This window comes from Podarcis erhardii (assembly GCF_964252035.2).
Source record: "Podarcis erhardii genome assembly, chromosome: 17".
Taxonomy (NCBI): Eukaryota; Metazoa; Chordata; class Lepidosauria; order Squamata; family Lacertidae; genus Podarcis; species Podarcis erhardii.
The window spans coordinates 16,123,697-16,136,875 of NC_138515.1; the positions used below are offsets into that span (position 1 = coordinate 16,123,697).

At 45.9% G+C, this 13,179-nt stretch overlaps 1 protein-coding gene across 1 annotated transcript in view; it reads left to right on the plus strand.

Annotated features, from left to right (window-relative positions):
• The first annotated feature begins 8,220 nt into the window (after window positions 1–8,220).
• Window positions 8,221–13,179, plus strand: part of SLC1A1 (solute carrier family 1 member 1) — a 38,537-nt gene continuing 33,578 nt past the window's right edge. The window contains exon 1 of the mRNA XM_081845247.1: window positions 8,221–8,719. Coding sequence (XP_081701373.1) covers window positions 8,623–8,719 — 97 coding nt within the window. The 5' untranslated portion in view covers window positions 8,221–8,622. The remainder of the gene's footprint in view (window positions 8,720–13,179) is intronic.

Sequence of the window (13,179 nt, forward strand, 5' to 3'; positions counted from 1 at the left end):
ATTAAAACATCAAACATTCCCTGTACAGGGCTCCCTTCAGATGTCCTCTAAAATTCAGATAGTTGTTTATTTCATTGATATCAGATGGGAGGAGTGTTCCATAGGGCAGGCGTGACTATCGAGAAGGTCCTCTGTCTGGTTCCCTGTAACCTCACTTCTTGCAATGAGGGAACCACCAGAAGACCCTGGGAGCTGAACCTCAGTGTCTGGGCTGGATGATGGGGTTGGAGACGCTTCTTCAGGTATACAGGTATACAACTTCATACAACCCACTGAATGTATTCCCTCGTCACTAAACAATTAAGGTTTAACTCACATTTATGGAAACAGTTCCATGAGATTATAACCAAATGTTCTTGTTCCTAAAGCTCATACATCAATGATGATGTGAATGTATGAAATACTGCCATGATCTTTAAGAGCTTTGCAAGTATTTACAAGAATCTAAGAATACTCGTCCAGGTGGATCTTACAGCAAGGTCAACTGTCATTGTAATTATATTCGTAGAACAAATTAAGAAAGTGTGTCTTGTTCCAGTTACTTCAAGACAGATTGGAGGGTGCTGGTTACACCTACAGTGAGCGCCAGTTTTACCTTCGCACTCTGAAATATTGGCATGTAGCCTCTCAGATACCCTTGGTATCTGATTATTGGTCTTTCTGAAGTACTCAGATTTTCACAACAACAATGCAGAACCTCCTTTCTATCCTGCTTGATAAGACGAAGCATCATCTGAGTTCATCTGTTTACCATTGCCACTCTACCTTTCCTTCTGCTAAACTCTCTTGCTGTTCTCAGACGCTGAAGCAGATGGATTGGGGATTAAGTAGCTGGCAAGCAGCAGAAAGGCAGTGGCAATTCCACATACTGTCTCCCATATGGTGCTGCTTTAGGCATCTGTCTTAGATGGCCTTGTGATAAGGCTAGCTCTGATTGGTTGGTTATAGCTGAATATAGGCAGAATGGATGGAGAGTTGGTTAAGGTTCTGCAATCCAGCATCAGAGGCCATTTTACACATGGCGGAATGGTCTTGAGTTCAAGACCTATGGTGCTCTGCTGTTTTTATATGTGATACAAACCCTCCAACATTTATTTGATTAAAATAGGGATGTCCCACTCCATAATGATCATGTTACTAGTTATACCCCACACATCTTACTTGGTTGCCCCAGCCACTCTGGGTAGCTTCCAACACATATAAAACATAATAAAACATTAAACATTTATAAAATACAACAACTTCCCTATACAGGATTGCCTTCAAATGGCTGGGGGGAGTCGTATAACTCCATACCCTCCAACGTTTCTCCAATGAAAATAGGGACATCCTAAGGAAAAGTATGGAAATAAGAGATGGACCATAAAGAAGACTGATCGCCGAAGAATGGATGCTTTCGAATTATGGTGCTGGAGGAGACTCTTGAGAGTCCCATGGACTGTAAGAAGATCAAATCTATCCATTCTGAAGGAAATCAGCCCTGAGTGCTCACTGGAAGGACAGATCCTGAAGCTGAGGCTCCAAGAATTTGGCCACCTCATGAGAAGAGATGACTCCCTGGAAAAGACCCTGATGTTGGGAAAGATGGAGGGCACAAGGAGAAGGGGACGACAGAGGACAAGATGGTTGGATAGTGTTCTTGAAGCTACCAACATGAGTTTGACCAAACTGCAGGAGGCAGTGGAAGGCAGGAGTGCCTGGCGTGTTCTGGTCCATGGGGTCATGAAGAGTCAGACACGACTAAACTACTAAACAACATCAAGGAAAAGTGGGACATTCTGGGATCAAGTCAGAAACTGGGATGGCTTCTCTAAATCAGGGACGTCCCTGGAAAATAGGGACACTTGGAGGGTCTGCGTGAGCTCTACACCTGACTGAATAGGGACTGGTATACAACGCATGCACTGAAAGCAGAAAGCAATCAGGAACAGAAAGCAACTCACAGTTAGGGATGAGGGAGAAATTTGGTTCAGAACACATTGTAATGCAAACCTAGGTAAAGGTAAAGGGACGCCTGACCATTAGGTCCAGTCGTGACCAACTCTGGGGTTGCGGTGCTCATCTTGCTTTACTGGCCGAGGGAGCCGGCATACTGCTTCTGGGTCATGTGGCCAGCATGACTAAGCCGCTTCTGGTGAACCAGAGCAGCACACCTATTTATCTACTTGCACTTTGACGTGCTTTTGAACTGCTAGGTTGGCAGCAGCAGGGACCGAGCAACGGGAGCTCACACCGTTGCAGGGATTCGAACCACCAACCTTCTGATCGGCAAGTCCTAGGCTCTGTGGTTTAACCCACAGTGCCACCCTTGTCCCTTAACCTAGGTAAAGGTAAAGGGACCCCTGACCATTAGGTCCATTCATGACCGACTCTGGGGTTGCGGCGCTCATCTCACTTTATTGGCCGAGGGAGCCGCCAGTTTCCAAAAACAATATGTGCAATGCAATTCTCCAAAAGGTGGGGGGTGTTCAGAAATGTCCTGGGAATGTGTGCAGATATTAGGGGAACCAGAATAGACATGTACAGTATTGGGCAAATTGCATACAAATTGTATATAATAGAACTGTGCACTAAAATGCTGATTAATTTTGATTAGTTTTTTAAAAGTAAACAGATGTGGCAAAATGCCAAATTGAACTTGAGATGCGGGAAATGAGAACCTGAGAGAAAATGAAATCAACATTATTGTATCTGCCTCATTTATTTCATCTGCTCATTGCTAATCACAGTCTTCTTCCTAGCAGTTTCCAGCCAGCACATAGTGTTCACTTCCAGTTCATAGCATCTTCAAGATGTTCCGAGGACAAGAACTCGGAGAACATCGCATAACAGGCCTGTTTTCACTTTCTCACTGCTTATAAATATCACATTTCCCAAACTCAAGGTGTACTTTGCGGTTACTTTGTAATGCATTTCCCCTTAAATGTTTGCACCCAGCAAGTCTTGGCCATGTCATATTGAACTAAGAAATTAAAAATGTCTGCAAAATTATCACCATTGGAAATTCTTTCAATTATTATACAGCTAGAGACCCGTAGGACATTACTGTCAACTGTCCCGTATTTGGCGGGAAACTCCCTTATCCCAGCACCGTGTCCCACTGCTGTCCCTTATTGATGATGTCCCTTAAATTTCCCGGGTTTCAAAGGAAGCAGCTCCTCTCCCTCCCTCCCTCCCTGGCGGCCAGGTAACAGGGAGGCTCCAACTGTGTTGCTTGGTTGCCCAGCCCGCCCCCCTCCGGTCTCCTCTCACCAGCCTCGGCCCCTGGGAGCCCCTCCCCACTGGGACTGGCGGGAGCCTCGGGCCCTTCTGCTGCCATCCTCCTCGCGGCCGCCGAACTAAGCTTCTCTGCCTGGGGTAGCATCTTTGTAGCTTGGACTTGCGCAAAAAGTGGTTGCTGCTTGTAATTATTTAATTGCAGTGTTTCATCAGCTTGAGCAGCAACCTCTGGAAACGAAGGGCTAAAACCAGTGCTGCTCTCCAAAATTAACTGGTCCCTTTTAACTTTGTATTTCAGGTAGTTGACTAAAATCACTTATTTTGGCTGCTGATCCCTTATTTTTGAGGCTGCTGATCCCTTATTTTCGAGGCTGCTGGTCCCTTATTTTCAAATCTGTAAGTTGACAGCTATGCCTTAGGAACATTGGTAGTTTTCTTATCCCAAGTCAGACCATCAGTTTCTCTAGCTCATTACTGTCTGCACTGAATGAAAGCAGCTGTCTCAGAAGGGACTCTTTCTCAATCCAACCAGGAGATGCCACAGGCTTAAAATAGGACCTTCTGCATGCAATGTATTATTGATTGTTCCAGGTAGATTTTTTTTAAAAAAATCAGATATGGGTTCTGGAAATTCTGCTGCCACGGCATGACAATTTTTAATGCCGAGGCTGCAGGTTCGAGGTGTGGTGGAGTCTCCTTCTTTGGAGGTCTTTAAGCAGAGGCTTGACAACCATATGTCAGGAGTGCTCTGATGGTGTTTCCTGCTTGGCAGGGGGTTGGACTCGATGGCCCTTGTGGTCTCTTCCAACTCTATGATTCTATGATTCTATGAGGCACGTAAGGGACAACTGTGTATCCTTACATTGCGTGGAATTGAACTAGATGTTCCTCAGGGTTCCTTCCAACTCTACAATTCTATGATACAACTCTACAATTCTATGATTCTATTAAGAATGGCCAGAATCAGACCTTTCCCTGTTTACCTTCCGCTACAAAGAAAAGTTTGTTTTACTAATCCTCTGTTGTACTTTTGTAATTAAAATGTTATGTTTTGCAATCTTTACTATTGGATAATTCCTGCAGTCCTATCAGATTTTTCATATCTTATCTTAGATTGTATAATACAAAAACAATGGCACCAGAGGCCTCCTGGACAACAAGTTCAAACTTATCCTAAATGAAGTGTGGGAACCCATCAGATATCAAGCAACACCAGATTTAGGGCACTGCAGCCAGTTGCCCTGCACAGGGCACCAAGCCAAATGGACATACAACAACAACAACAACAACAACAACAACAACAACAACAACAACTTCTGTTTTTGCAGTAATGTGATGACTCAGTGAGTCCATTGAGAAGATCCATAAAAAAGCAACAGTACAAAAATGAATTATGTGGAATTCAGAAACATTTAGAGGAGGGGGCCCAATTTTGTCCTCTCTCAGGGCGCCATATTACCGAAGCCCACCCCTGCATCAAGCTTATCTGAGGAAAAATCTACACAAGAAGTTACCGATGTCCCTGTTTCCCCTGATTTACAAATCAGTCCCCATACAAAATCCATTGAAGTTGAAAAGTGTCCCCAGATACATTGAAAAAAAATCTGGTAACCTTAGCTTCGAGGGGCTTCTTGCAGTTCCCTTACTGCAAGAAGTGAAGTTACAAGGAACCAGGCAGTGGGCCTTCTCCACAGCGAAACCCACTCTGTGGAATGCCCTTCTGCCAGATGTCAAGGAAACAAACAACTATCTGACTTTTAGATGACATCTGAAGGCAGCCCTATATAGCAAAGTTTCTAAAGTTTGATGTTTTATCATGTGTTTTTAATTTTTGGCTGCTGCCCAGAGGGGCTGGGGCAATCCAGTCAAATGGTCAGGGTACAGTTTTGAGGGTTGAGATGTGAACAACAAGAAGTTGCAAGACAACAGGCAGGAGAGAGGTTGTGACAACATCAGGGCTTTGGACAAACCCTCAAACCAGCCTGCAGAGCCAAGGGTCAACTCAACAGCATGGAGCTGAGTGCCTATGTTGTTGTTTAGTTGTGTCCAACTCTTTGTGACCCCATAGACCAGAGCATGCCAGGCACTCCTGTCTTCCACTGGTCAAACTCATGTTGGTAGCTTTGATAACACTGTCCAACCATCTCGTCCTCTGCCGTCCCCTTCTCCTTGTGCCCTCCATCTTTCCCAACATCAGGCTCTTTTCCAGGGAATCTTCTCTTCTCATGAGGTGGCCAAAGTCTTGGAGCCTCAGCTTCAGGATCTGTCCTTCCACTGAGCACTCAGGGCTGATTTCCTGAGTGCCTATAACAGCATCTAAAGGACAGTAGCAGAACAGAACAATGCCAGGCTGGATTCCAAGAAACTCCTGCAAGGCAAGAGAGAAGGGCACACAGACCGACCTAGGACTGCCTAGCTCTTGGTTAGGCAGTAACCCACACCCAGGACTGCAGTGTGTATATGGGCACCCAAACTGGATTATGTATCTTGGGCTGCCCGTCAGAATAACCAGAGTTCCTTCACTCAGTCACATTAGCTGTGGTGTAGCTCAGTTGGCAGTGCCAAGGCTGGTGGGGGGGGGAGAGAGAGAAAGGTCACAGGTCAAGCACTACATCTCTGGTTATCAAGTGATCTTATCATTTTGATAATCTTGAGAGCACAATACTATTCTCCCTGCAGCTCAGATATTATTATTTTTTTCCTGACAGTGGTAATTCCAATGTAATGGTCCCCCCCCATGTGTATTCCTTTGGGGATTAATTCCTCAGGGCCTGTGCTTGAGGAAAATGTTGCATTGAAAGTGAACTCTTGCAGAATAAGTACAAAGATCAAAAAGGGATTTAAAGGGGAAAAACACCAAATAATAAAATATTGCTTTTTGTTTGCTGACCAAGTAGGTTCATTGCGGACATAATATAGATAGTTGCAAACCTTTCCAAAATAGAATGTCTTACCATCATTTTCCATTATTGTGTTCATCTTTTAAATAACTTCAGCAGTTCTAGGAGTGATCCATCAGCCTAGGGTACCTATAATTCTTTTTCATTTTATTGAGACATTTTTATTACAGATTTGTGTTTGGTTACCCGTACAAAAACTACCAAACTGAATCTTCATCCAGGATGGGAGCCAATATCTGTCAACCTTTAACACAAAAAATAAAATAAAAAATCAGTTTAACGTCATTCAAATCAAACCATAAGAGGGAGCTGATAACTAACCCGAAATGTTTATATTTTGCTTTGCGTTGTTCTTATTTCTTGTGTTTTGCCCGTTTCTAATATAACCAATTGAAAGGTTGATTAGAAATGAAATGAAATAAATAGTCTCTAATTACACAAATATAATGTTTGTGTCTGCGTCTTTGTTCACCGCCAAATTGTTTGCTTCACAAGTTGGAAAGGTGTATGCTGTTATTTTTCTTCATTTGTTTTTCTGTTTTCTTCCTTGTTTCTGCGGCGAGGGGGATGTGATACAAAGCAGGTAAGCATTTTGTACACTGCTGCAAGTGCTTGGCTCATTCGCCTTTTTAAAATTGAAATTTGTAAATCATAACAAGAGAGGGAATATTTGCATACAAACAAAAGTAACAAAAAGAACTGAATCATATATAACATAAAATCAGGCCGGAGAAGACAAACAATATTTTCCATGCAAGTAGGTACTTCCTTAATCTTAGGAATTCTCATACAGACTTGCAAAATGAGAAAAAAAAATAATAATAATGAAGGAATGAAGAGTTAACACCATTGTTTTCCTTGCTCCAAAATTACTAGTAATTCAGCAGAAATATAAAGAACATAGGTCTGCCTAAACATAGAATCATTGAATTGTAGAGGTGAAAGGGACCCAAGTGTCATCCGCAATGTAGGGTTATCAACACCAGTCCCCATTCAATTTTAAACCACACCAGACCCTCCTTAGATTTGAAAATAAGTTAGCAGTTGTACACTTTCACAAAATCCAGAACTTGGAATAAACAAGAGGGACCATATGGCCGGGGCTTCATCGTTTGTAAATAACATAAAATCATGCCACTTTGTGAAAAATCAATCTCTTGCAGTATGCCCCCTAGCTACTTTCAACTTGTTGGAAACATTTTCTAGAAGAGCAATTCTAGAAGGGCCAGACTTTTTGAATACCAGTAATTTGAGTGCTCACTGGAAGGACAAATCCTGAAGTTGAGGCTCCAAGACTTTGGCCACCTCTCATGAGAAGAGAAGACTCCCTGGAAAAGACCCAGATGTTGGGAAAGATTGAGGGTAGAAGGAGAAGGGGATGACAGAGGACGAGGTGGTTGGATAGTGTTCTCGAAGCTACTAACGTGAGTTTGACCAAACTGCGGAGGCAGTGGAAGACAGGAGTGCCTGGCGTGTTCTGGACTGGTCCATGGGGTCACGAAGAGTTGGACACGATTAAACGACTAAACAACAACAACAATTTGCCTAAATATAAATGTCCTTCAGAATTTTGCCACAGTTGCTCTCACCGCTGTTAATAGGTGTGAAATGAGTTGTTTCGATTTTTTTTAGATTTACTGTATATCCACATCTCTATCTTCGCAGCGCGCTTAGCGCAGAGCAGCAGCCGCGCCTTTCCGCGCCCCAGGCGGGTGGTCCGAGCGTCTCACGAAAGGGCGCCGAAGCTCCCACCCCCCACCCCACCCCAGAGCCCCCGGCTTTTGAGCCACAGCCCTGTGGGCAGGAGGGCCTGCTTGCCCCGCCACCCTGTACCCGGCGGCCCTTTCATGGAGCATTTTTGTGGGTGCTCCTCGGGCACCCCGGGGAGCACAGGAAGTTGGCACCTGTGGGCACGAGGAGGAAGCGCAAGCGCCGCTCGCTGAGGGAGGGCACCCTAAGGTGCCCCCTCCCCCCCCAAGGGCCGTGTGGTTATGCAAAGTGACTCAGAGAGAGAGAGGGCTCCGTGCGCGCAGCGTCTTGTGCCAAGTGTTTTGGATGCGCCTGACAGAGACAGAGCGCGCCCTGCTCTCCAGCCACACACGCGCAGAGGCACCGCCAGCACCACACCTCTCCTCCTCCTCCTCCTCCTCTCCGCCAGGCTATCTCGGAGCCGCAGAGCCAGGCAGACTCCGCCAGTAGCAGCACCAGCACCAGCGGCGGCGAGAGGAGGAGGAGGAGACGCGAGAGACCCTGCAGCGTGACGAAGGCGCACCGTCCCCGTCCTCTCTCTATCCATACGCGCGCGCGTTCCAGCGAAACCAGCAGCCGGCCGAACGCGAGCGAGCGAGAGCCGTTCTGCCGTTGAGGGAAGGACCCGCCGGCTCCTCTCTCTGCCTCCGTCTCTTGCGCGCGTGTCTCTCGTCTCTAGCCCCGGTGCGCATCCCTCCGGCCTCCTTCTCCTTCCCGTGCGTCTTTTCTCCCACCACCATCACCACGAGCCACCATGGCGAAGGAGCTCGCCCGGAAAAGGGGCTTCAACTGCAGGCGCTTCCTGAAGAACAACTGGCTCCTCCTGGCCACCATCCTCGCCGTGGTGCTGGGTGAGTTGGCGGGCAAGGGAAGAAGAGGGGGAAGGAAGGAAGGAAGGAAGGAAGGAAGGAAGGAAGGAAGGAAGGAAGGAAGGAAGGAAGGAAGGAAGGAAGGAAGGAAGGAAGGAAGGAAGGAAGGAAGGAGGGAGGGAAGGAGGGAGGCAGGCAGGCAGGCAGGCAGGCGAAGGAAGCTGGAGCGTCGCGGGGGCGCGTGGAAACCTCTTTCATCATTCGGGGGGAAAGGCAACCCTTCCCTTTGGAGGGAATTCTTGGCGGCTGCTCTGGGTCAAGTCTGCCTCCTTCCAGCCGTGTTCAGTAGTCTTCCTTAAGGTGGGGTTGTAAGCAGGAAAATAGAAAATGACAAGAAATAGTTCCTCTTGCTTAGCATGTCTGTCTGTCTGTATATGTGAATACACACAGAGAGACGTGTATATATAGGAACAAAGAAGATTAGATAGATAGATAGATAGATAGACACAACAGGGGCGAAACAAGGCATTATTTCACCCAGCTTGGCACACACACACACACCCCATGCGCATTTGCGTACACACATGTTGGGAGCATCAATGGTTTCCCTCTGGAGGCTTCACACAGGGGGAAAAAAAAATCTGGCTCCCCCCCCCCATAGCTATGGCTCTACACACACACACACAGAGAGAGAGAGAGAGAGAGAGAGAGAGACAGACAGACAGACAGACAGACAGACAGACAGACAGACAGACAGACATGCTAAACAAATGTTCAGCCACCATGGGAGAAATGTAGCGTTGTATTATGAGCATCCTAGAAAGGTAACCCAGCTGGGATTGGTTCCAGGACTTATAAAGGACCCCTGCTATCATTTGGGCAGGATTGCAGTCTATCTCTTCTAAGCTCTTTGCCAAACCCCCAGCTGAGCTTAATAATACCTAGTACACACACATACACCCCTCAAATATAAATGATGATGGTGGGATAGGTGTTTTCCTCGAGGAGAGCCCTTTCCAAAAGAATGAATATCTCCCTGGAAACAGATGCAGATTTGTTCTTTGTGGGGTGGATGGAGGTTTCCTCAGCCCTGTTGCAATAAAGGAAAGAGCTGGCAGTGAGCAAATCTTTGCCACTGTGATGAAATGGTACTAATGTTTATGTGCTGATCTGGCATTCGTTGAGCGTCTATAGAATGCTGATAAAATTAAAACACCGTGGCTCTCAGGTGTAAGTCCCACTAAGTTCAACCAGACTTGGCAAGTATTTTAAGAAAAGAGGAAACCTTAAGGAGAGCTGATTGCCCAGGTCTAGCCCCACTGCAGATCATTAAATCGTTCTTCATCTCAGCAATCATTGACTTGCCCTATACTAGTACCTGGCCCCGCATGATCCTAGTAATCTTGGAAAGGAGGCTCATTTCAGAAATGTTTGCTTCCAAGTAAAGCTTATTAGGATCATAACTGAAGTAAGGGAAAGATGATCATTCTGTGAATGCCGCATAGGAGCTGTGTAGCCTGATTTACATTATATTTACTTGCAAATAAACCCTGCTGAGTTCAAAGGAACTTGCTACTTGTCAAGTAGGTTTAGGATTGCAGAAGAGCCTAACCACCTGTACTCAGATGTAGGTGGCTCTGTATTTATTTATTTGTTTGTTTGTTTGTTTGTTTGATAAAAGTTATATACTGCTTGGTTGTAGAAAACCCCCTCAAAGCAGTGTTAAATGGAACTCACTCCCAAATAAATGCGAAAAGCACTGCAGCCTCTGTTTCCCTTCCTTCCAGGAAGAATAATCCCCATTCTCTTTCTTAAATCTCCCAAGACACCTCTAGTATGTGAAGTTATTTCTGTGTATTTTTTAAAAACTAGAAACAGACAACTATTTTTGTATATAGGCTGTACACTCTCAATCCAGCACGAATTGCCTCACTGTCAGAAAGTATAAAGCACCCTTGGTGATTATTTCCAGCCAGGATTTGTTAAATAATTCATTTCAGTAATCTCATTTACTTGACTGCATTCAGTTATTGGTATTACTCTGGCTGTTAGAAGTGTAAATCACGCTTATCCAACCAACATCATTCTCATGCAATATTAATATTTGTTAAATGCCATCCGTTCAGTGCATTTCATAATGATGTGGGCAAATTAATACTAGAGACAAACATGCCTCTTCCCTCTCCATTTCTCTCAATACTGGTTTCCCACAACCTCAGTATTCCGCAAGTAAGTCATGGTGCCGTAAAAAGACAAACAGCAGTGCTATTTTTCGTGAAGAAATTAAATCAATATAAATATTGCGAGCATATAAATTCCTTTTGAAGTAAGTTTGTTTACTTTAGTGTTACAATTATATCCCACGTTTGTTGTTGTTTAGTCGTTTACTCGTGTCCGACTCTTCGTGACCCCATGGACCAGAGCACTCCAGGCACTCCTGTCTCCCACTGCCTCCTGCAGTTTGGTCAAACTCATGCTGGTAGCTTCGAGAACACTGTCCAACCATCTCGTCCTCTGTCATCCCCTTCTCCTTGTGCCCTCCATCTTTCCCAACATCAGGGTCTTTTCCAGGGAGTCTTCTCTTCTCATGAGGTGGCCAAATTCTTGGAGCCTCAGCTTCAGGATCTGTCCTTCCAGTGAGCACTCAGGGCTGATTTCCTTAAGAATGGATAGGTTTGATCTTCTTACAGTCCATGGGACTCTCAAGAGTCTCCTCCAGCACCATAATTCAAAAGCATCCATTCTTCGGCGATCAGCCTTCTTTATGGTCCAGCTCTCACTTCCATATCCCACATTTATTTCCTCCAAATAGTTCAGTGGGTTTCATTTCATCCTCACAGCAACTGTGTGTCGTAGGTTAGGCTGAGAGAGGGCAACTGGCCCAAGGTCATTCAGGGAGATTCATGGCTGACTGAGGATTTGAACCCTGGTCTCCTACATCCTAGTCTGATTGGGGATTTAGGGTGCAACCTTGACCCAAGATCCACCAGTGAGTTAGGCTGCAGAAGATCTCTGGCTCAGTCAGCTGAGGCTGCAGTGGTTTAAGTCCCCAACCCTAGCTTAGCTGGAGATGCACTGGTGCAAAATGCTCGTCTTGGCTCAGACGGCGCTCAGCCAGCCGACCCAAAGCTGACTGGATCGAGGTGGTGTTAAGTCCCTAGGAAAGCATGTTGGGGACAGGGACAGGCAGGGAAGAGACTTCATAGGGACCCTAACTCTGTTCTTCTCAAGCATGTGGCCTAGCAGTCCAGCAGAACTGATGCCAGCAAAAAAAGGGGTGCTGTAAGTCACACTCTTAATTTACGGCTTGTTTAAGGCTATTACAGTGGTACCTCGGGTTAAGTACTTAATTCATTCCGGAGGTCCGTTCTTAACCTGAAACTGTTCTTAACCTGAGGTACCACTTTAGCTGATGGGGTCTCATCCTGAAGCAAAGTTCTTAACCCAAGGTACTATTTCTGGATTAGCGGAGTCTGTAACCTGAAGCGTATGTAACCCGAGGTACCACTGTGTTTTAAGGCTTCCCTCAAAATGGGGTTGGGCTCTCTTGGTTGGCAGTAGCCTTGCTCCCGAATGGGGTTTGGATCTGGCTTGCCATGTTGTTGTTGTTTACTCGTTTACCGGTAGTCGTGTCCGACTCTTCGTGACCCCATGGACCAGAGCACACCAGGCACTTCTGTCTTCCACTGCCTCCTGCAGTTTAGTCAAACTCATGCTGGTAGCTTCGAGAACACTATCCAACCATCTCATCCTCTGTCATCCCCTTCTCCTTGTGCCCTCCATCTTTCCCAACATCAGGATCTTTTCCAGGGAGTCTTCTCTTAGGCTGACTTAAATTAAGACAGGGTCATTAAGCTGGCTTTCCATTGTTAGAATTGCTCCTTTAACCAGCAGGAATAGCAAAAGGTGAGCCTTACAGTTCAGTGTACACTTGCTTAGAAATATGGAACTACTTTTGAATGTGTCTAGGCTCTAGTTTCGCGTATTCTCAGAACTGATCTAGAAAGGCAAAGGAGCATGCATCTGGACTTTGTATACATATTTAAAAGGTAAAGGACCCATGACAGTTAAGTCCAGTTGCGAACGACTCTGGGGTTGCGGCGCACATCTCGCTTTACTGGCCGAGGGAGCCGGCGTTTGTCCGCAGGCAGTTTTTCCTGGTCATGTGGCCAGCATGACTAAGCCGCTTCTGGTGAAACCAGAGCAGCGCATGGAAATGCCGTTTACCTTCCCGCCGGAGCGGTACCTATTTATCTACTTGCACTTTGACGTGCTTTCAAACTGCTACATTGTCAGGAGCAGGGACCGAGCAATGGGAGCTCACCCCGTCGCGGGGATTCGAACCGTTGGCCTTCCGACTGGCAAGCCCTAGGCTCTGTGGTTTACACCAAATGTGTTGAATATATGCTATATGGCAGTGGCGTAGCGTGGGTTATCAGCACCCGGGGCAAGGCAAGTAATTTGCGCCCCCTAACCCGTGGATTTGCGCCCCCTAACCCGTG